A 21,112-nucleotide genomic window follows, 5' to 3' on the forward strand; every position below is an offset into this window, starting at 1 on the left:
ACGCAGGCTTCTCATTGCAGTGGCTTCTCTTTGTTGTGGAGCATGTGCTCTAAGCTTGTGGGCTTCAGTAGTTGTCGCTCATGGGCTCCACAACACAGGCTCAGTGGTTGTGGCACATGGACTTAGTTGCTCCACAGCATGTGGGATCTTCCGGGACCGGGGCTAGAACCCATGTCCCCTGCATGGGCAGGTATATTCTTCCCACCAGGGAAGCCGCAGCACTGCATTTTATACATTGCTTTTTTCCATCCCAGTGGTCTTCGTGGGAACCTTGTAAAACTGTATTCTTAATCACTTTATTATTAATTCATATCATTGCCTGGGAAATTTCCTAGGAAGTCAGTCAACTAAACAAGGAGGAATTTTTCAAAAACAGCCAATCTGAAAGTAGGCATAGAGGGAACTTTCCTCAATATAATAAAGGTCATATATGAGAAACCCACAGCCAACATCATCCTCAATGGTGAAAAACTGAATCCATTCCCAGTAAGATCAGGAACAAGCCAAGGTTGCCCACTGTCACCACTATTATTCAACATTGTTTTGGAAGCTTTAGCCACAGCAATCAGAGAAGAAAAAGAAATAAAAGGAATCCAAATCAGAAAAAAAGAAGTAAAGCAGTCACGTTTGCAGATGACATGATACTATACATAGAGAATCCTAAAGATGACACCAGAAAACTACTAGAGCTAATCAATGAATTTGGTAAAGTAGCAGGATACAAAATAAATGCACAGAAATTTCTTGCATTCCTATACACTAATGATGGAAAATTTGAAAGTGAAATTAAGGAAACACTCCCATTTACCACTGCAACAAAAAGAATAAAATATCTAGGAATAAACCTACCTAAGGAGACAAAAAACCTGTATGCAGAAAACAATAAGACACTGATGAAAGAAATTAAAGATGATACAAATAGATGGAGAGATATACCATGTTCTTGGATTGGAAGAATCAACATTGTGAAAATGACTATACTACCCAAAGCAATCTACAGATTCAAGGCAATACCTATCAAACTACCACTAGCACTTTTCACAGAACTAGAACAAAAAATTTCACAAGTTGTATGGAAACACAAAAGACCCCGAGCAGCCAAAGCAATCTTGAGAAAGAAAAACTGAGCTGGAGGAATCAAGCTCCCTGACTTCAGACTATACTACAAAGCTACAGTAATCAAGACAGTACGGTACTGGCACAAAAACAGAAATATAGATCAATGGAACAGGATAGAAAGCGCAGAGATAAACCCACACACATATGGTCACCTTATTTTTGATGAAGGAGGCAAGAATATACAATGGAGAAAAGACAGCCTCTTCAATAAGTGGTGCTGGGAAAATTGGACAGCTACATGTAAAAGAATGAAATTAGAACACTCCTTAACACCATACACAAAAATAAACTCCAAATGGATTAAAGACCTAAATGTACACCAGACACTATCAAACTCTTAGAGGAAAACATAGGCAGAACACCCTATGACATAAATCACAGGAAGATCCTTTTTGACCCACCTCCTAGAGGAATGGAAATAAAACCAAAAATAAACAAATGGGACCTAATGAAACTTAAAAGCTTTTGCACTGCAAAGGAAACCATAAAGAATACAAAGAGACAACCCTCAGACTGGGAGAAAATATTTGCAAATGAAGCAACTGACAAAGATAACCTCCAAAATTTACAAGCAGCACATGCAGCTCAATATCAAAAAAACAAAAAACCCGATACAAAAATGGGCAGTAGACCTAAATAGACATTTCTCCAAAGAGGACATACAGATGGCCAACAAACACATGAAAGAATACTGAACATCATTAATCATTAGATAAATGCAAATCAAAACTACAATGAGGGCTTCCCTGGTGGCACAGTGGTTGAGAGTCCACCTGCCGATGCAGGGGACACGGGTTCGTGCCCCGGTCCGGGAAGATCCCACATGTTGCGCAGTGGTTAGGCCCATGAGCCATGGCTGCTGAGCCTGCGCATCCAGAGCCTGTGCTCCGCAACGGGAGAGGCCACAGTAGTGAGAGGCCCACGTACCGCAAAAAAAAAAAAAAAACTACAATGAGATATCAGCTCACACAAGTCTGAATGGCCATCATCAAAAAATCTACAAACAATAAATGCTGGACAGGGTGTGGAGAAAAGGGAACCCTCTTGCACTGTTGGTGGGAATGTAAATTGATACAGCCACTATGGAGAACAGTATGGAGGTTCCTTAAAAAATTAAAAATAGAACTACCATACAGCCCAGCAATCCCACTACTGGGCATATACCCTGAGAAAACCATAATTCAAACAGAGTCATGTACCACAATGTTCACTGCAGCTCTATTTACAATAGCCAGGACATGGAAGCAACCTAAGTGTCAATCGACAGATGAATGGAAAAAGAAGATGTGGCACATATATACAATGGAATATTACTCAGCCATAAAAAGAAACGAAATTGAGTTATTCGTAGTGAGGTGGATGGACCTAGAGTCTGTCATACAGAGTGAAGTAAGTCAGAAAGAGAAAAACAAATACCATATACTAACACATATATATGGAATCTTAAAAAAAAAAAATGGTCATGAAGAACCCAGGGGCACGACGGGAATAGAGACGCAGACCTACTAGAGAACAGACTTGAGGACACGGGGAGGGGGAAGGGTAAGCTGCGACAAAGTGAGAGAGTGGCATGGACATATATACACTACCAAACGTAAAGCCCATAGCTAGTGGGAAGCAGCCGCATAACACAAGGAGATCAGCTTGGTGCTTTGTGACCACCTAGAGGGGTGGGATAGGAAGGGTGGGAGGGAGGGAGATGCGAGAGGGAAGAGATATGGGGATATATGTATATGTATAGCTGATTCACTTTGTTATAAAGCAGAAACTAACACACCATTGTAAAGCAATTACACTCCAATAAAGATGTTGAGAGATTGATTCAAGATGCAGAGTAGAAGCACGTGCTCTCACTCCCTCTTACAAGAACACCAGAATTACAACTAACTGCTGAAAAATCATTGACAGGAAGACACTGGAACTGACCAAAAAAGATACCACACATCCAAAGACAAAGGAGACGCCACAGTGAGACGGCAGGAGGTGTGCAATCACAATAAAATCAAATCCCATAACTGCTGGGTGGGTGACTCACAAACTGGAGAAACATACACCACAGAAGTCCACCCACTGGAGTGAAGATTCTGAGACCCATGTCAGGCTTCCCAATCTGGGGGTCTGGCAACAGGAGGAGGAATTCCTAGACAATCAGACTTTGAAGGCTAGTGGGATTTGACTGCAGGACTTCGACAGGACGGGGGAAACAGAGACTCCACTCTTGGAGGGCACACACAAAGTAGCGTGCTCATCGGGACCCAAGGGAAGGAGCAGTGACCCCATAGGAAACTGAACCAGACCTACCTGCTACATTAGGAGGGTCTCCTGCAGAGGCAGGGGTGGCTGTGTGTCACTGTGAGGACAAGGACACTGGCAGCAGAAGTTCTGGAAAGTACTCCTTGGCGTAAGCCCTCCCAGAGTCTGCCATTAGCCCAACCAAAGAGCCCAGGTAGGCTCCAGTATTGGGTCCCTTCAGGCCAAACAACAAACAGGGAGGGAACCCAGCCCCACACATCAGCAGACAAGTGGATAAAAGTTTTACTGAGCTCTGCCCACCAAAGCAACAGCCAGCTCTACCCACCACCAGTCGCTCCCATCAGGAAACGTGCACAAGCCTCTTAGATAGTCTCATCCACCAAAGGGAAGACAGCAGAACAAGAAGAACTACAATCCTGCAGCCTGTGGAACAAAAACCACATTCACAGAAAGGTACACAAGATGAAAAGGCAGAGGGCTATGTACCAGATGAAGGAACAAGATAAAACCCCCCAAAAAAACTAAATGAATTGGAGATAGGCAACCTTCCAGAAAAAGAATTCAGAATAATGATAGTGAAGATGATCCAGGACCTTGGAAAAAGAATGGAGGCAAAGATCGAGAAGATGCAAGAAATGTTTAACAAAGATCTAGAAGAATTAAAGAACAAACAGAGATGAACAACACAATAACTGAAATGAAAAATATACAAGAACGAATCAATAGCACAATAACTGAGGCAGAAAAACAGATAAGTGACCTGGAAGACAGAATGGTGGAATTCACTGCTGCAGAACAGAATAAAGAAAAAAGAATGAAAAGAAATGAAGACAGCCTAAGAGACCTCTGGGACAACATTAAAAGCAACAACATTCGCATTATATGGGTCCCAGAAGGACAAGAGAGAGAGAAAGGAAACAAGAAAATATTTGAAGAGATTATAGTTGAAAACTTCCCTAACATGGGAAAGGAAATAGCCACCCAAGTCCAGGAAGTGCAGCGAGTCCCATACAGGATAAATCCAAGGAGAAACACGCCGAGACACATAGTAATCAAATTGGCAAAAATTAAAGACAAAGAAAAATTATTGAAAGCATCAAGGGAAAAACGACAAATAACATAAAAGGGAACTCCCATAAGGTTAACAGCTGGTTTCTCAGCAGAAACTCCACAAGCCAGAAGGAAGTGGCATGATATATTTAAAGTGATGAAAGGGAAGAACCTACAACCAAGATTACTCTACCCGGCAAGGATCACATTCAGATTCGATGGAGAAATCAAAAGCTTTACAGACAAGCAAAAGATAAGATGATTCAGCACCACCAAACCAGCTCTACAACAAATGCTAAAGGAACTTCTCTAAGTGGGAGAAGAAAAAGACCTACAAAAGCAAACCAAAAACAATTAAGAAAATGGTAGAGGAATATACATATCAATAATTACCTTAAACATAAATGAAATAAATGCTCCAACCAAAAGACACAGGCTTGGGCTTCCCTGGTGGCGCAGTGGTTGAGAGTCTACCTGCCAATGCAGGGGACGCGGGTTCGAGCCCTGGTCTGGGAGGATCCCACATGCCGTGGAGCAACTGAGCCCGTGGGCCACAACTATTGAGCCTGCGCTCTGGAGCCTGTGCTCCGCAACGGGAGAGGCCATGACAGTGAGAGGCCCGCACACCGTGATGAAGAGTGGCCCCAGCCCTCCGCAACTGGAGAAAGCCCTCTCACAGAAACGAAGACACAACACAGCCAAAAATATATAAATAAATTAAAAAAAAAAAAAAAAAAGACACAGGCTTGCTGAATGGATACAAAAACAAGACCCACATATATGCTGTCTACAAGAGACACACTTCAGACCTAGGGAAACATACAGAATGAAAGTGAGGGGATGGAAAAAGATATTCCATCCCCTGAAGTAGCTATACTCATAACAGATAAAATAGACTTTAAAATAGAGAATGTCACAAGAGACAAGGAAGGACACTACATAATGATCAAGGGATCAATCCAAGAAGAACATATAACAATAATAAATATATATGCACCCAACAGAGGAGCACCTCAATACATAAGGTAACTGCTAACAGCTCTAAAGGAGGAAATCGACAGCAACACAATAATAGTGGGGGACTTTAACACCTCATTTACACCAATGGACAGATCATCTAAACAGAAAATTAATAAGAAAACACAAGCTTTAAATGACACAATAGACCACACAGATTTAATTGATATTTATAGGACATTCCGTCCAAAAACCACAGATTAAACTTTCTTCTCAAGTGTACACGGAACATTCTCCAGGATAGATCACATCCTGGGTCACGAATCAAGCCTCAGTAAATTTAAGAAAACTGAAATCATATCAAGCATCTTTTCTGACCACAACACTATGAGATTAGAAATCAATTACAGGGTAAAAAACGTAAAAAGCACAAACCCATGGAGGCTAAACAATACATTACTAAATAACCAAGAGATCACTGAAGAAATCAAAGAGGAAATCAAAAAATACCTAGAGACAAATGACAATAAAAACACGATGATCCAAAACCTATGGGATGCAGCAAAAGCACTTCTAAGAGGGGGGTTTATAGCTATGCAAGCCCACCTCAAGAAACAAGAAAAATCTCAAAGAAACAACCTAAAACTACACCCAAAGGAACTAAAGAAAGAAGAACAAAACCCAAAGTTAGCAGAAGGAAAGAAATCATAAAGTTCAGAGCAGAAATAAATGAAATAGAAACAAAGCAAACAATAGCAAAGATCATAAAACTAAAAGCTGGTTCTTTGAGAAGATAAACAAAACTGATAAACTATTAGCCAGACTCATCAAGAAAAAGGGGGAGAGGACTCAAATCAATAAAATTCGAAATGAAAAAGGAGAAATCACAACTGACACTGAAGAAATACAAAGGATTATAAGCGATTACTACAAAAAACTCTACACCATAAAAATGGACAACCTGGAAGAAATGGACAAATTCTTAGAAAGGTATAACCTTCCAAGACTGAACCACGAAGAAATAGAAAATATGAACAGACCAATCACAAGTAATGAAATTGAAGCTGTGTTTAAAAATCTTCCAACAAAGTCTAGAACCAGATGGCTTCACAGGTGAATTCTATCAAACATTCAGAGAAGAGCTAACACCCATCCTTCTCAAACTCTTCCAAAAAATTGCAGAGGAAGGAACACTCCCAAACTCATTCTATGAGGCCACCAGCACCCTGATACCAAAACCAGACAAAGATACTACAAAAAAAGAAAATTACAGACCAATATCACTGATGAATATAGATGCAAAAATCCTCAACAAAATACTAGCAAACAGAGTCCAACAACACATTAAAAGGATCATACACCATGATCAAGTGGGATTTATCCCAGGGATGCAAGGATTCTTCAATATACGCAAATCACTCAATGTGATACACCATATTAACAAATTGAAGAAGAAAAACCATAAGATCATCTCAATAGATGCAGAGAAAGCTTTTGACAAAATTCAACAGCCATTTATGATAAAAACTCTCCAGAAACTGGGCATAGAGTGAACCTACCTCAACATAAAAGAGGCCATATATGACAAACCCACAGCAAACATCATTCTCAATGGTGAAAAACTGAAAGCATTTCCTCTAAGATCAAGAACAAGACAACCATGTCCACTCTCACTACTATTATTCAACACAGTTTTGGAAGTCCTAGCCCCAGCAATCAGAGAAGAAAAAGAAATAAAAGGAATACAATTGGAAAAGAAGTAAAACCGTCACTGTTTGCAGATGACATGATACTATACATAGAGAATCGTAAAGATGACACCAGAAAACTACTAGAGCTAATCAATGAATTTGGTAAAGTTGCAGGATACAAAATTAATGCACAGAAATCTCTTGCATTCCTATACACTAATGATGAAAAATCTGAAAGAGAAATTAAGGGAACACTCCCATTTACCACTGCAACAAAAAGAATAAAATACCTAGGAATAAACCTACCTAGGGAGACAAAAGACCTGTATGTAGAAAACTATAAGACACTGTTGAAAGAAATTAAAGATGATACTGACAGATGGAGAGATATTCCATGTTCTTGGATTGGAAGAATCAATATTGTGAAAATGACTATACTACCCAAAGCAATCTACAGATTCGATGCAATCCCTATCAAACTACCAATGGCACTTTTTACAGAACAAGAACAAAAAACCTTAAAATTTGTATGGAAACACAAAAGACCCCGAATAGCCAAAGCAGTCTTGAGGGGAAAAAACGGAGCTGGAGAATCAGACTCCCTGACTTCAGACTCTACTACAAAGCTACAGTAATCAAGACATTATGGTACTGGCACAAAAACAGAAATATAGATCAATGGAACAGGACAGAAAGCCCAGAGATAAACTCACACACCTACAGTCAACTAATCTATGACAAAGGAGGCAAGGATATACAATGGAGAAAAGACAGTCTCTTCAATAAGTGGTGCTGGGAACTGGACAGCTACATGTAAAAGAATGAAATTAGAAAAACTTCCTAACACTATACACAAAAATAAACTCAAAAAGGATTAAAGACCTAAATGTACACCAGACACTGTCAAACTCTTAGAGGAAAACATAGGAAGAACACTCCCTGACATAAATCACAGCAAGATCTTTTTAGATCCACCTCCTAGAGTAATGGAAATAAAAACTAAATAAAAAAATGGGACCTAATGAAACTTAAAAGCTTTTGCAAAGCAAAGGAAACTACAAAAAAGACAACCCTCAGAATGGGAAAAATATTTGTAAATGAATCAATGGACAAAGGATTAATGTCCAAAATATATAAACAGCTCATGCAGCTCAATATTAAAAAAACAAACAACCCAATCAAAAAATGGGCAGAAGACCTAAATAGACATTTCTCCAAAGAGGACATACAGATGGCCAAGAAGCACATGAAAAGCTGCTCAACATCACTAATTATTAGAGAAATGCAAATCAAAACTACAATGAGGTATCACCTCATACCAGTTATAATGGCCATCATCAGAAAATCTACAAACAACAAATGCTGGAGAGGGTGTGGAGAAAGCAAACCCTCTTGCACTGTTGGTGGGAATGTAAATTCATACAGCCACTAAGGAGACCAGTATGGAGGTTCCTTAAAAAACTAAAAATAGAATTACCAGCAATCTCACTACTGGGCATATACCCAGAGAAAACCATAATTCAAAAAGACACATGCACCCCAATGTTCATTGCTGCGTTATTTACAATAGCCAGGTCAAGGAAGCAACCTGAATGCCCATTGACAGAAGAATGGATAAAGAAGATGTGGTACATATATGCAATGGAATATTAGTCATAAAAAGGAACGAAATTGGGTCATTTGTAGAGACGTGGATGAATCTAGAGACCGCCATACAGAGTGAAGTCAGAAGAGAAGAACAAATATCGTATATTAACACATATATGTGGAACCTAGAAAAATGTTACAGATGAACCAGTTTGCAGGGCAGAAATAGAGACACAGATGTAGAGAACAAATGTATGGACACCAAGGGTGGAAAGCAGCGGGGGTGGGGGTGGGGGGGTGTGATGAATTGGGAGATTGGAATTGACATGTATACACTAGTGTGTATAAAATGGAAGACTAATAAGAACCTGCTGTATAAAAAAATAAATAAAATAAAATTCAAAAAAAAAAACATAAAAAGCTTTTATAGTTTTGGCTTGCACATTTGGTGACCCCACCTGGAGTCTAATTTTGACTTTGATGTGAGATAGTAAGCTAAATTTATCTTATGTCCCTGCACTATTTAATTAGCCCATCCATTTGTTGTAATCCCACTTCTGCAATAAATAAATGTCCACTTAAAAAAAAATACCAATCTGTTATTATAATGTTCCTTACCTTAAAAGTGCTCTCCTTTGAGGGGCAAAGTTCAAATATGAGCCAATGGCTATGCATCAAGTCAGTGCCAACATGTGGTCAACTTCCGCCCCTCAATACCACAGAGAATCAAAGGTCCAAGAAGGCCAAGGAGAGTTCATTGAGACAGAAGCAAATACAGCATGGTCACAGGCCACAAGCATTTTACAGCTCCCCAAAGACAGCCTGACCAGCATGTGAAATAGTCAACTTCCTGCTTGTTTGTCACAAAAGTTTACTCAAATAATAATGGTAACCAGGGGGGTTAAATTTTTGTGTATTTGTGTACTTATCCGAATTGTAAGCTCGCTGAAGAAAAAGCAGACACATATACTTGATGAAGGTAGGCACCAGATCCCTTTCTATTCCAGAGATGGAGGACCCAGGCCTGACACTGGTGACAGAGGCCTATGGTGATGTCTGTCCACTGTCCATGGGGAATGAACATGCCCAGTGCAGTGCCTGAAATCCGGAATCCTGCAAAGTCACCTTCTCCAGTTCCAGAAACCTATCTCCCTCACTACCCCCCTGCCCCATACACACACATATACACACCACTGCCCTACCTCCACAAAATAAATTAAGGCAGACCACACTAACACTACCAGAGTCCATGCTTTTCTTACTCATCTTAGAGGAAGTTGTTTCTCACATGTCAGCATAAGATTATACAATTCTTACCTTAAGTTTTTCAAACAGCTTTATTCTCATTTCTAGACCTTGCTTCTTGATTTCTTTTTCTCTGTGTTGTCTCTTCTTCAATATCTTATCAAGCCTCTTCATCTTCTGAATAGCGTCTTGAAGTTGAGAATCTAATTCTTTTATTTCAGATTCATCTATATATGTTGAAAGTAGGAATGAGCTTGAAGTTTAGTAAAATCATAAAGCCTTTTCCTTCTTGTTTTGTTTTTACTATTTGTTCTTTCATTCAACAAATGTTTATGGCTGATGGTAATAACTAACACTGGTGTCATGTATCTTGGTTTACAAGGTGCTTTCACATATTTTTTTCACATAATTGTCTAACAACCCTGTGAAACAGACATTTACCTCTATTTTACGGTTGAGATAACTGGGTCCTTTCAAATAGCTAATAAATTATAGCACTGAATTCAGAAGTGGATCTCGTATGATTTTAAATCCCAAATTCTTTCTCCTTCATTCTGCTATACTTTCTATATGCATAACTAACAAATAAAGAATAAGACAAAGACCCTATCCTAAAGCTGCTTCAGACTAACTGAAAGAGAAGTCATGTACACAAATAGCTACAGTAAAATGTAGCATGTCATAGAGACAAAGAGCGATTCCAACATGTTAGAAACAAATTCAGAAAAGTACACAGTGTATCTTAACACCTTTAATCTATGCCTCTCCCATTTGTTCTATTTTCCTAAAGTACCTAAAAATGTTCTTGAATTGTGGATAATTGATAGTAACTTATTTGAAATTAGGAACTCTTTAGAACTTCTGTCATTCAAGTTTTAACTTACCATTATGAATAATAATATTAATAATTATCATTATGATTAATGATAATATTAATAATAGCAGCTAACATTTATAGAGTTACCTGATAGGCACAGTCTTAAGTGCTTTTTTACATTATCTCATGTAATCTTCACCGTAAACCAGCAAGATGGTATATTGTAACGGAGTTACATATATGTCCGAGATATATCATCTTATAACTAGTAAATGCCAGAGTCAGTTTCCACCCAATCTGTCTGACTGCAGAGCCAAAGCTCTTCACCACCAGGAGATACTTCCTCTGTAAGGTCTGATGAAAGATGATAATCTGGCAATGAGCATAAATGCTCAAGTTCTAAAGTCTCAGCCACCCCAGCTTAGATCCTTAGAAATGGCATATTATGCAAAGAAAAGCCAAGTTTTGCAACTTTTGAAAATACAGAGCCCAGTGATGTTTCCCTATAATGAATATCACTTCTTCTTAAAAGAAAAGGAGATATGTTTCGAGGGAATAAGCTTAGCCGAAAACAATACTAATCTTACTAATAAGGAGACCCTACGAATCATATGGCTCACGTACATCGAATGCAACAGCCTCTAGTTCTAATTCCCAACCACCAGCCCTAGCATTCTCAGGCCCCATTGTACATGGGTGGTCTATCCAGCAGGCATTTTGAAGTAACTCTTGCAGTACGGAAACAGTATAAACAAATACACTGTAAATGGGGCCAATAGCTAATCTCAACTCTAATACCTTGTTTCCTAATAACTGTAATCCTGAGTCACCTGGCCCTAGAGCTGATCTCATCCCAAACATACTCTAAATCAGCAGTTCACAAAGTTTATGAGCTCAGCTTCCCTTTACAGTTTATAAATTATGGAGAACCCAAAGTACCTTTTGTTTATGTGAGTTACATCTGTTGATAATTACCATATTAGAAATCAAAACTGAAAAATATTATATGTGTTTATTTATTCATTCAAAAATAATTAACATGGTATTACTAATTACATGCTAATATAAATACAGCACTTTTATAACAACCAAATTTTCCAAAAAAAATATTGAGAAGAACGGCAATATTTTAAATTTCTAGTATCTGGATTAACAGAAGACAGCTGGATTCTCATCTCTGCTTCAAAGCCAATCTATTGTAATCTGTTACTCAGTTAAAGTATTGACTGTATGAAGAAAATCTGGCCTCGCACAGTAGTTGGAAAGGGGAGGAGAAATTTAATACCCTTTTCAGATAATTGTGGATATTCTTCCTTGATACTAACATCAAAACTGGACAAGGGGTAGTTTCTTAAAGGTTAGTTGTAATGTGAAATCTGTAACCCTATCGGTGAGCTTTTTGTATTTGTTCCATAAATCCATGGATCTATCTTTCATTTGAATGGATCTTTTATCCTGCATTGCTTATTTGGAAAATAGTGGTTCACTGAATTATGCAGACCTTCAAATATTAATGATTTCAGTATACAATATGAAAAAAATCACATGTGTTAATACTGTCACCAATTTTTATCAGAAAAGTCTAAGTACTGGGAAGCTGTAAAGCTCATGTTGACATACACAAATTTTCCAAGATTCTAATTTTTCACTTGAAAGCTGAAATTTTATCATTGACATAAAATACTGTCAGTTGTTTTCCTTGAAATAACAGGCCCAGTTCATTTTTTTTTAAATGTCTGCCAAATATCTAAGTCTGAATGATAACAGATGATCTGTCACTCATTCTTTCTAGTAAAAATGGTGTCCCATTAAAAAGTGGCCAGTTCAGCTCTCAACTTAAATTATCACACCAGTACTTTTCCTCAACACAAACTTCACATTTTGGCACACAGCAGAATCGCTGTATATGTACCTACCATTTCACCACACAGGATATTAAAAAGATGTGTACTCAAAGGTCAAGATTAAATAGAATTTAAATTTTTTACTGCTCCATCAAGGACATTCTTGCGTGACACTGGCTATTTCTTTTCTCTGCCCACGCCAGGTCTTGAAGAACACAATGACTATTAGTACAATTTGGTGCCATTCATTGCCTTGATTCATGCTAAAGCACAAGCAATTTTACCCACCATTGCTTTTGTACCATCAGTGAAACCAACAATTCAGTGGGCAAAAAGGCAAACAGCATTATTTCAATATTACAATGAATCATATCACTGATATATCAGTATTATGATGAAAGTAGTTTTGACTTTGCAGTTCCTAAAAGGGTCTCAGGGCCCAGGGCTCTTTCAGTCCGTGTTTTGAGAACTGCTGTTCTAATTCACTCTGACCAGTATTAATTAATACCAGTATTAATACCCATGAAATAATGGAGTCTCTTAAAATCCAGAAGTTATTAAGATCAAAAGGGATTATCCCTTAAAAGGCATTTATAAATTACAGGATATATTCTACTGTACAATTTTCAAAAAGATCAATAAATCATGTCATAAAATGCAGAAATACTTCCTACTTGATTAATGTAAAATGATTACAATAACAATTTTATAAAATGACATATTTTATTATTTTTCTAAGTGTATTTAAGAACTCTTAATATTCTTATAAATGAAAACTGGTGATTTGCTTGCTCACAAAAAAGTCTTTTTTTATTATTTCTACTTAGCAGATAAAATAAATATGTAATTCTAATATTTTAACTATAGCATCAGTAATTATCATTAGCCAATCACCAAGTGATTATCCTACCTGAACATTCAGGGATTATCTGATGCTGAACCAAGTTCGAATTTTCATCTGATCCCTCTTCAGCCAGTTTTATTTTCTCAGAGTAGTTTTCCCCTTTATCATCATTACTGTTTCTACCTTCCTCTGTATTACTACTGCCTTCTGAGTGGCCTTCTTTACCACAGTTCAGATTGATTGCAGTATCAACCTAAAAATTATTTCCAAAGAAACAGTTTTCAAAAGTAAAAGTAAAAAAAAAATTTTTTTTAATTTTAAATTTCTAGACTATTTTAACTCTAATGTAAGTATATGTGAGGACATATATATATATAGTAGCATTAAATGATTCTAGAAATATGACAATTAAATGTAATTTAAATACACAATTAAATTTAATAATATTTGCACCAAAGTAATATGCACCACTCTCCAGCAATTTCTAGCAATAATAGAGAAGGGTCAGGAATCAGTCCCAAAGAGAACTGCTCTCTGCCAAGCTCTGGGGTTGAAGCATGATGGCCCCTGCTCTCTGAGCTTACCCTCAGATGGACAGTGAAGGGTCTAGAGCTGGGCTGTCCAATACAATAGCCACTCGCCACACGTGGCTACTGAACAGCTGCAAAGTGAACAGGCTGAACTGCGACATGCTTCTAATGGAGTTCTTCAAATCATAACCATGTGCTTTGCTGAATAATTTATTTTTACACTATTCACAGTTTTTCTATTTCATTTTGGTTTCTCTTTCCATTTTAGCAAAGTTCATTTTGAATACACCAGTTTGGTGCAGCTGTGTTTTCCTGAGAGAGAACAAGAAAAGACATCCATGGCTGCACCAGGAAAAAACAGACATCATAGGGCCCTGAGGGCTGTGCTTGGCAATATGAGTCACAGTGGAGGTGAACACAGCCCATGGGAGAGGCAAAACCTCAGGGACAGCAGGTCAGCCACTGCTGAGACGAGTACCTTTCTCCTCCAACGGAGGGACTGTCTGCTCCAGCCCTTCAGGGGTCAGCCCTTGGAGGCTTTTATGGTCATGGTCCACACCCCACCACTGTAATCTGTGCGCCCTTGTGAATCTCCAGGACAGAAGATAGACGGTGCTGAGAATTAAACTGTCAGGGACACAGGACTGCATGAGCACCTATGTTCACCTGAACGAGGACATAAGCCCCAGCAGAAATGAGCTGAGCCAGTGGTATAAAAATCATAGCCGACATTGACTGAGGCATTACTATTAGCCAGGTCCTGTGCTAAGTACTTTAGACACACTACCTCGTTCACGCCTCACAATGATACAGGCATTACTATCCGGATATAACAGAGAAGAAAACAGATCCAGTATGGAATGAAACTAGTGGAGACCCAATTTATAATAAGCAAAACAATGCTTACTTTATGTGATCTTGGAGGTGTTAAAGAAGGTTCCCTGTTGAAAAATATTCTTCTGTCAAAGACAGGGTAAAGCCTAAAATTCCATAATATCCAGTAAATCCTTAAGGCTATATAGTTCTGTGAAAATGCTGAAATTGCTAGGAGAGGTCACACGAGCCCTGCCAGTAATTTATATCTTGGCATAAATGAATCTAGCTGACCTTTCCCTGAGAATGGGTTTTTATACAGGGGAAACATAAGTAGACATTAGCAACATACTCGGATATCACACTTCAGGATACACAAAGATCTTTCATATATATCATCCCATATGACCCTAACTCTTAGGATGAGCGGGAAGCAATGAGGCAGAAAAAGATGAAACTAGAGAACAAAAGGTAAATATTGCCCATTTCACAATTTTACCCATAGTTCCCCACCCCACTAGCACCAACCATCTCCCCCATCCCGTTGCCCACTGGCCTCTCTATTCCCAGCCCTCCTGATCTTCTACCCTGTGGCCTAAGTGTATGATTTTTCTTTCTTCTTCATTCTCAAAGCCACATTCAATCTCCATTTTTCATTGCTCTGTGTCCCCCACTTCATACCTCCATGTTAGTCCAGGAAAGGTAAATAGCCTATAAAAACCCTTCCTAGCAATTAGATCCCTACCTGAAAGCCATGAGATTTTTACACCAATTCCAACTATTGGCTCATTCAAGAAAAATATTCAGAAGTAAAAATAAACCAAAATTCTTAGAATGAGAAATATATCATTACTACAGAAATTTCATTAAAACTCTAGCATTTTAAACTCACTTTCTGCTATACAGAAATTTGGGGTAAGAAATTAATAAAAGACAAATGAGCAATAAAATTAATCAAAATACCAGGATTTATTTATTATTTAGACAACGTAAAAGGTTTTATAGACATTGAATCATTTGCAGTCAGCAGTCAACCTGCAGCATACCTGTGGCTTTCTTCCGCAACCTAAGGTGAAACTTACTGATTTTCCATGAATTTGATTAAGACAAATCACAACTTTTAGGAAGCCTTGCTTTTGCTCTAAGTATCAAAGTCCCTGTTGGTTAATAAATATGCTAGAGTTTGACCTATAGCTTAGTGGGTTCAAATAAAATCCGACTTGAAGTGATTGCTGATATTTCACTTTTAAAAAAGCCTTGAATGAAGTAATATTAATCTATGTTTTAAAACATGTGTGTCAATATTGTGAAGTTGCTACTTAAAAAAAAATCATCACCCAGGAATATGGAAGCAGAAATACTAATGCTTTGCTACCCTAATATGTCAGGTCTTTGTATATTACCCTACCTACATAAAATGGTAAAACTGTTGTTCTAAATTTGTTGAACACGTATTATGTGAATACCTACTATGTGCCCAACTTTACACTGAATCCTGTGAATAAAAACATGGGAAGGACTAACCAATTAGGTTAAAGAATTGAGGTCAATTAGCTAAGATGTACTGAATACCTACTAGGTGCTAGTCACTTCTAAAACCTGTAGATATTTCATCTCATTTTATCCTCAAAACATGCCTATGGGGTGGATAGTATTATTACACCTTTGAACAGATGAGGAAACTGGCACAGAGAGTTGAAGTAGTTTGCCCAAAATCACATAAAATGTGGTCATCAGAGCCTATTTTGAACATGACTCCAGAGTTTAGGCTTATAACCACAAAGCTTGAGACTAAAGAATCTAAAATTGTTTTTAGATTCCAGTTTGGGCTATATGGAAAACTGAATAAACTGAAACCTTCCATCTACTTACAAATGCATAGGTAAGTTCACAAGAACCCTGGGGAAACTGCCAATGAACAGAAATTAAAAGGAAAGTGAAAGCTGAAATAGGAACCTTATAAATCCTTAAAGCAGCTGCCCTGGTGGGGGTGGGGTAGGAGCAACAAGGACAGGCAAATGAGGATGTGCTGGCCTCAGAAAGCTATGGGCTTGGGCTTTAACACCCACACAGAGCTAAGAAACTAAGCCTTGGGACCATGCAAGACAAGATGGAGAGGAACCTTCCCTCTCCTGCTCCATGAAGCTGGATCCCTCAAAAAGGTGCCTCCTTGGTGAGAGGGCAGACTAGAAAAGTACATCTATCCAAAAGCACAGGATACAAACAAAAAATATGTCTGGGTTCCAAGTGGGAAATCGTCTTCCCTGAGAATGTGCAACCACAGGGTCATGCTTCATGTGGGTTTGGATTCCAATTTATGTTATTCATATCCTCTGGAATGCTTAAAGATGAAAAGTTAGCACACACACAAAAAAAAGATTCATGCCAGTGATATCTCTGAGGCATTTGGTAGAAGCAAACAGAAACTTGCTCTGGAAGGTATAGTTGCTCTGGAAGGTATAGTTTATCAGGCTCCATAAAATTCCCAAAATTAAAACTTTCATTCTAAAAGGTCAAAAGCCATGAATACATGAACAATAATAAGCAAGAATCAGAATAAACAAAAGAACTTAAGATATTAAAAAGCTGATAAAGATAATCATATAAATAGTTTTAATGGGTATAAAAAAAGAACCCCAAAAACACAAGATCAAGGTATTGCAAAGAACAGATGGATTTGAAAATAAACTAAAATGAACTTCAAGAAATTAAAAATACATCATTAAGCTTAAAAATTCAATGGATGGATTAAAGAGCAGATTTGACATAGTATAAGAAAGAATTCCAAAATTAGAAAATGTTAAAAATTCCCCAGCATGAAGCACAGAGAAATAAATGAATTAAAAAAAAATTTTTTTAAGAGACATGAAGGATAGAAGAGAAAGGTTCAACAGACATTTAACTGCACTTTGAGGATGACAAAATAGAAAAAAAATGCAGGCAATATTTGAAACATGTGAAAACACAATGGCTAAGAAGTAAAAAAAAAAAAAAAAAGAAACATACAAATCCTTATATTGAAGAAGTACGAGTCTCCAGAAAGATAAATAAGTCCATACCTAGGTGAATAATAGTAGATACCAAAGACACAGGGAAAAAAAATAAAGCAACCAGAGGAAAATATCTAAACTAGACAACGCACACTGGAATGAATATTGGGTTTACAAAAGCCTTCTCACTGGCAACAAGAGAGGCCACAAGTATCTAAAACATAAAACTTTCAGAAGAAAAAAACAGGAAAAAATCTTTGGGAATTTGTGTTAGACAATGGGTTCTTAGATATAACCAAAAAACACAATCCTCAAAAGAAAAAAAAATTGATAAATTGCACTTAAAATTTTAAATGCTCTTTAAAAGACAGTTAAAAGAATGAAAAGTCAAGCTATAGACTGGGAGAAAGTATTTGCAAATCATATATCTGAGAAAAAACTCTATCTAGAATATATAAAGAACTCTCAAAAGTCAACAATAAGTAAACAAACACAACTTAGAGTGTAAGTCAGAAAAACAAATATTGTATATTAACCCATATATGTGGAATCTAGAAAAATGGTACAGATGAACCGGTTTGCAGGGCAGAAATAGAGCCACAGGTGTAGAGAACAAATGTATGGACACCAAGGGGGGAAGCTGGGGGCGGTGGGATCAACTGGGAGATTGGGATTGACATATATACACTAATATGTATAAAACAGGTAACTAATGAGAACCTGCAGTATAGCACAGGGAACTCCACTTCGCTGTACAGTAGAAACTAACACAACATTGTAAAACAACTATACCCCAATTAAAAAAAATTTTTTTTGAACATACACTTTCCAAAAAAGATATGTGGATTGCAAATAAGCACATAAAAATATACTTAACATTATTAGTCACCAAGGAAATTCGAGTTAAAACCACAATGAAATACTACTGTATACCTATTAGAATGGCTTAAAAAAAAAAAACTGACAATATCAACTGCTAATGAGGACGCAAAGCAGCCGGAACTCTCATACATTTCTGGTGGGAATAGAAAACAGTTTGACAGTTTCTTATAGTTAAACATACACTTACCATACAACCCAGAAATCCCACTCCTAGGTATTTACCCGAGAGAAGTAAAAACCTATTTCCCACCACATCCCCAAAATCAGTATGCAAATATTTACAGCAGCCTTATTCATAATCACCAAAACCTGCAAACAACCCAGATGTTCCTGACTGGGGAATGAATAAGCAACCTGTGGTTTACCCACACAATGGAACAGTACTAGCCATAAAAAGGCTTGAACTACTGATACAAGCAACAACATAGATGTGTCTCAAATGCATTGTGTCAACAGACAAAAGCCAGATGCAAAAGCTACATATTTTTTTTTTTAATTCCATTCATGTGGAATGGAATTAAACCTTCTGGAAAAGGAAAAGCTATTGGGACAGAGAACAGAGCAGGAGTTTCCAGGGATTAAGAGTAGGAGAGATTGTTTATAAAGGGGCAGCATGAGGGAAGTGAGAGGTAATGATGGAACTGTTCTATATCTTGATTGTGATGGTATCACTCTACACATTTGCCAAACTCAGAACTATACACCAGAAGAGAGTGAATTTTACAGTATGTAAAATTTTTAAATTAGAAGCAAAGAAGTCAATGAGATACAATGTTAATAGATGGGAAGATTTAATATTATGAAGTTAGAAATTCTCTCCAAATTAATCTATAAATTCAAAGCAATTTTAATCAAAACCCCAACAGTATTCTTCACAGGACTTGAAGTGTTCTGAAATATAAAAACAACAAAAAGCCAAGAATAGCTAGGACAGTCCTAGAAAAGAATATGATGGGAAGACCCCTCCCACCAGATATCAAGAATTATTACAATGCTACAAGATTTAACACACCGTATAGTAATGATGCAGGATTAGATGAAACAAAACAGAAACTGTATTTTACAAAGCTGCTTGCAGGTTGGGTTCTGGATACATATTAGTTTCATCCAAATAGGTACATCTACACAAAAGTTTCACCACAGAAATGAGGTAGAAGCCATCTTGCTAAGCTCCTGATACGAAATTGACAAGAAATATCAAAGGCAGTCATCTCTGCACGTCTAGTCACCAGTTTTGTGGTTCTGAGGGATGTGTAGCAGTGTCAGAAGCAGCAACAGAAAAGCAGCAGCTTTCAGATCTCTGGATTTTGGATATGGTGGTGTGACCTGGGAACCAATAATCCAAGGGAAGTCCCCTCGCATGGTTTCACTGGCCTTCCATTGATTTTTGAGGAACTGAATTTCTTGTATTCAATCCCTTTCTGCTGGAAATGTCTAGAAGGCTTTCTATTTCCAGCATTAAATCATGATAGACAAAAACTCTAAGAGTTTCATAATGCAGAGTCTAGTGCATAAGTCAAAAGAATAAGTGAGAAAGGCTTCACAGACTTGCAAGAAAATTTTTCACCATAAATTTCAAAATTTTTGTTTCCCACAACCTTAAAATAAATTATCCCCCATCACAGAGGGAAAAACAGATTCTTTAAAAAACGTCAAGCTTAGATATTTTAAGAAAAGAAAAAGAGACCAGGTAATGTACCTACTAAACATATACCATGTGGTTTTTATCCAAACTCTATTTTTTAAATTACTGAATCTTTTTCATAATAAGAGTCAATGGTGGCATAGTAGATGTTGGAATACAAAGCTTTCTTATGAAAGAAGAAAAGTTAATAAATGAGCATTAACAAAGTACAATCGTGAAAAAATAAGCCATAACTCCCCCCCAAGAAAAAAGAGGAGAAGGTAAAGAAGGAAACAGTATTTTCACATTAAATGATCTAAAGTAAAATCCAAGAAATCTATGAGTGCTCCCAGAACAAACCCTTTAAAGATGAACCTTAGAATGGGATGTTAACAACAGCCTTGGTTTATCAATTGCTAGAGATCAGAAGAAGTAGTTTATATCATTTTTAAACAGCATAGTACCTTGAAGGATGCTGGTTCCGGTGAGAGCACCTCCAAAGAAGCATTTGAACCTCTGCTCCCATGACGTGTTCTTGAATTTGAGGCTGGTTTTGAAATTCCATCTAAGTTTCCCTTTATAATATCCATTGATCTCCTGAAACAAACAAACAAAATTTCAAGCAAGTTATGACTTGTATGTTTAAATGTTTCATCAGTGTTAATAGGCAGTGAACTCAGAGCCTTTGTTATAAGGATTATTTCACCACCAAAGTCACAGTACCCTAATTCCATCAAAAGATGTCTGTGTCCATGGATCATTACATCTTATGTCACCATAGGTGGCAAAAACATGCTGCCAGGATGTCAGATTCTGAAAGTGGCTAAAAAAGAATGCAGACGTGAACACCATCTCAATGGCCTTCT

The 21,112-nt window shown here is 37.5% G+C and overlaps 1 protein-coding gene across 3 annotated transcripts in view; it reads right to left on the reverse strand.

Annotated features, from left to right (window-relative positions):
• The window catches only part of FSIP1 (fibrous sheath interacting protein 1), a 206,536-nt gene that overhangs the window by 178,190 nt on the left and 7,234 nt on the right, over nucleotides 1–21,112 (reverse strand). For all 3 annotated transcript variants that reach the window (XM_067742611.1, XM_067742602.1, XM_067742593.1), the window contains exons 2-4: nucleotides 20,711–20,843; nucleotides 13,474–13,660; nucleotides 9,975–10,129 (exon numbers count right to left, since the gene is read on the reverse strand). In XM_067742611.1, coding sequence (XP_067598712.1) covers nucleotides 9,975–10,129; nucleotides 13,474–13,660; nucleotides 20,711–20,836 — 468 coding nt within the window. In that variant the 5' untranslated portion in view covers nucleotides 20,837–20,843. The remainder of the gene's footprint in view (nucleotides 1–9,974; nucleotides 10,130–13,473; nucleotides 13,661–20,710; nucleotides 20,844–21,112) is intronic.

The sequence above is a fragment of the Pseudorca crassidens genome, chromosome 1 (genome assembly GCF_039906515.1).
Source record: "Pseudorca crassidens isolate mPseCra1 chromosome 1, mPseCra1.hap1, whole genome shotgun sequence".
Taxonomy (NCBI): domain Eukaryota; kingdom Metazoa; phylum Chordata; class Mammalia; order Artiodactyla; family Delphinidae; genus Pseudorca; species Pseudorca crassidens.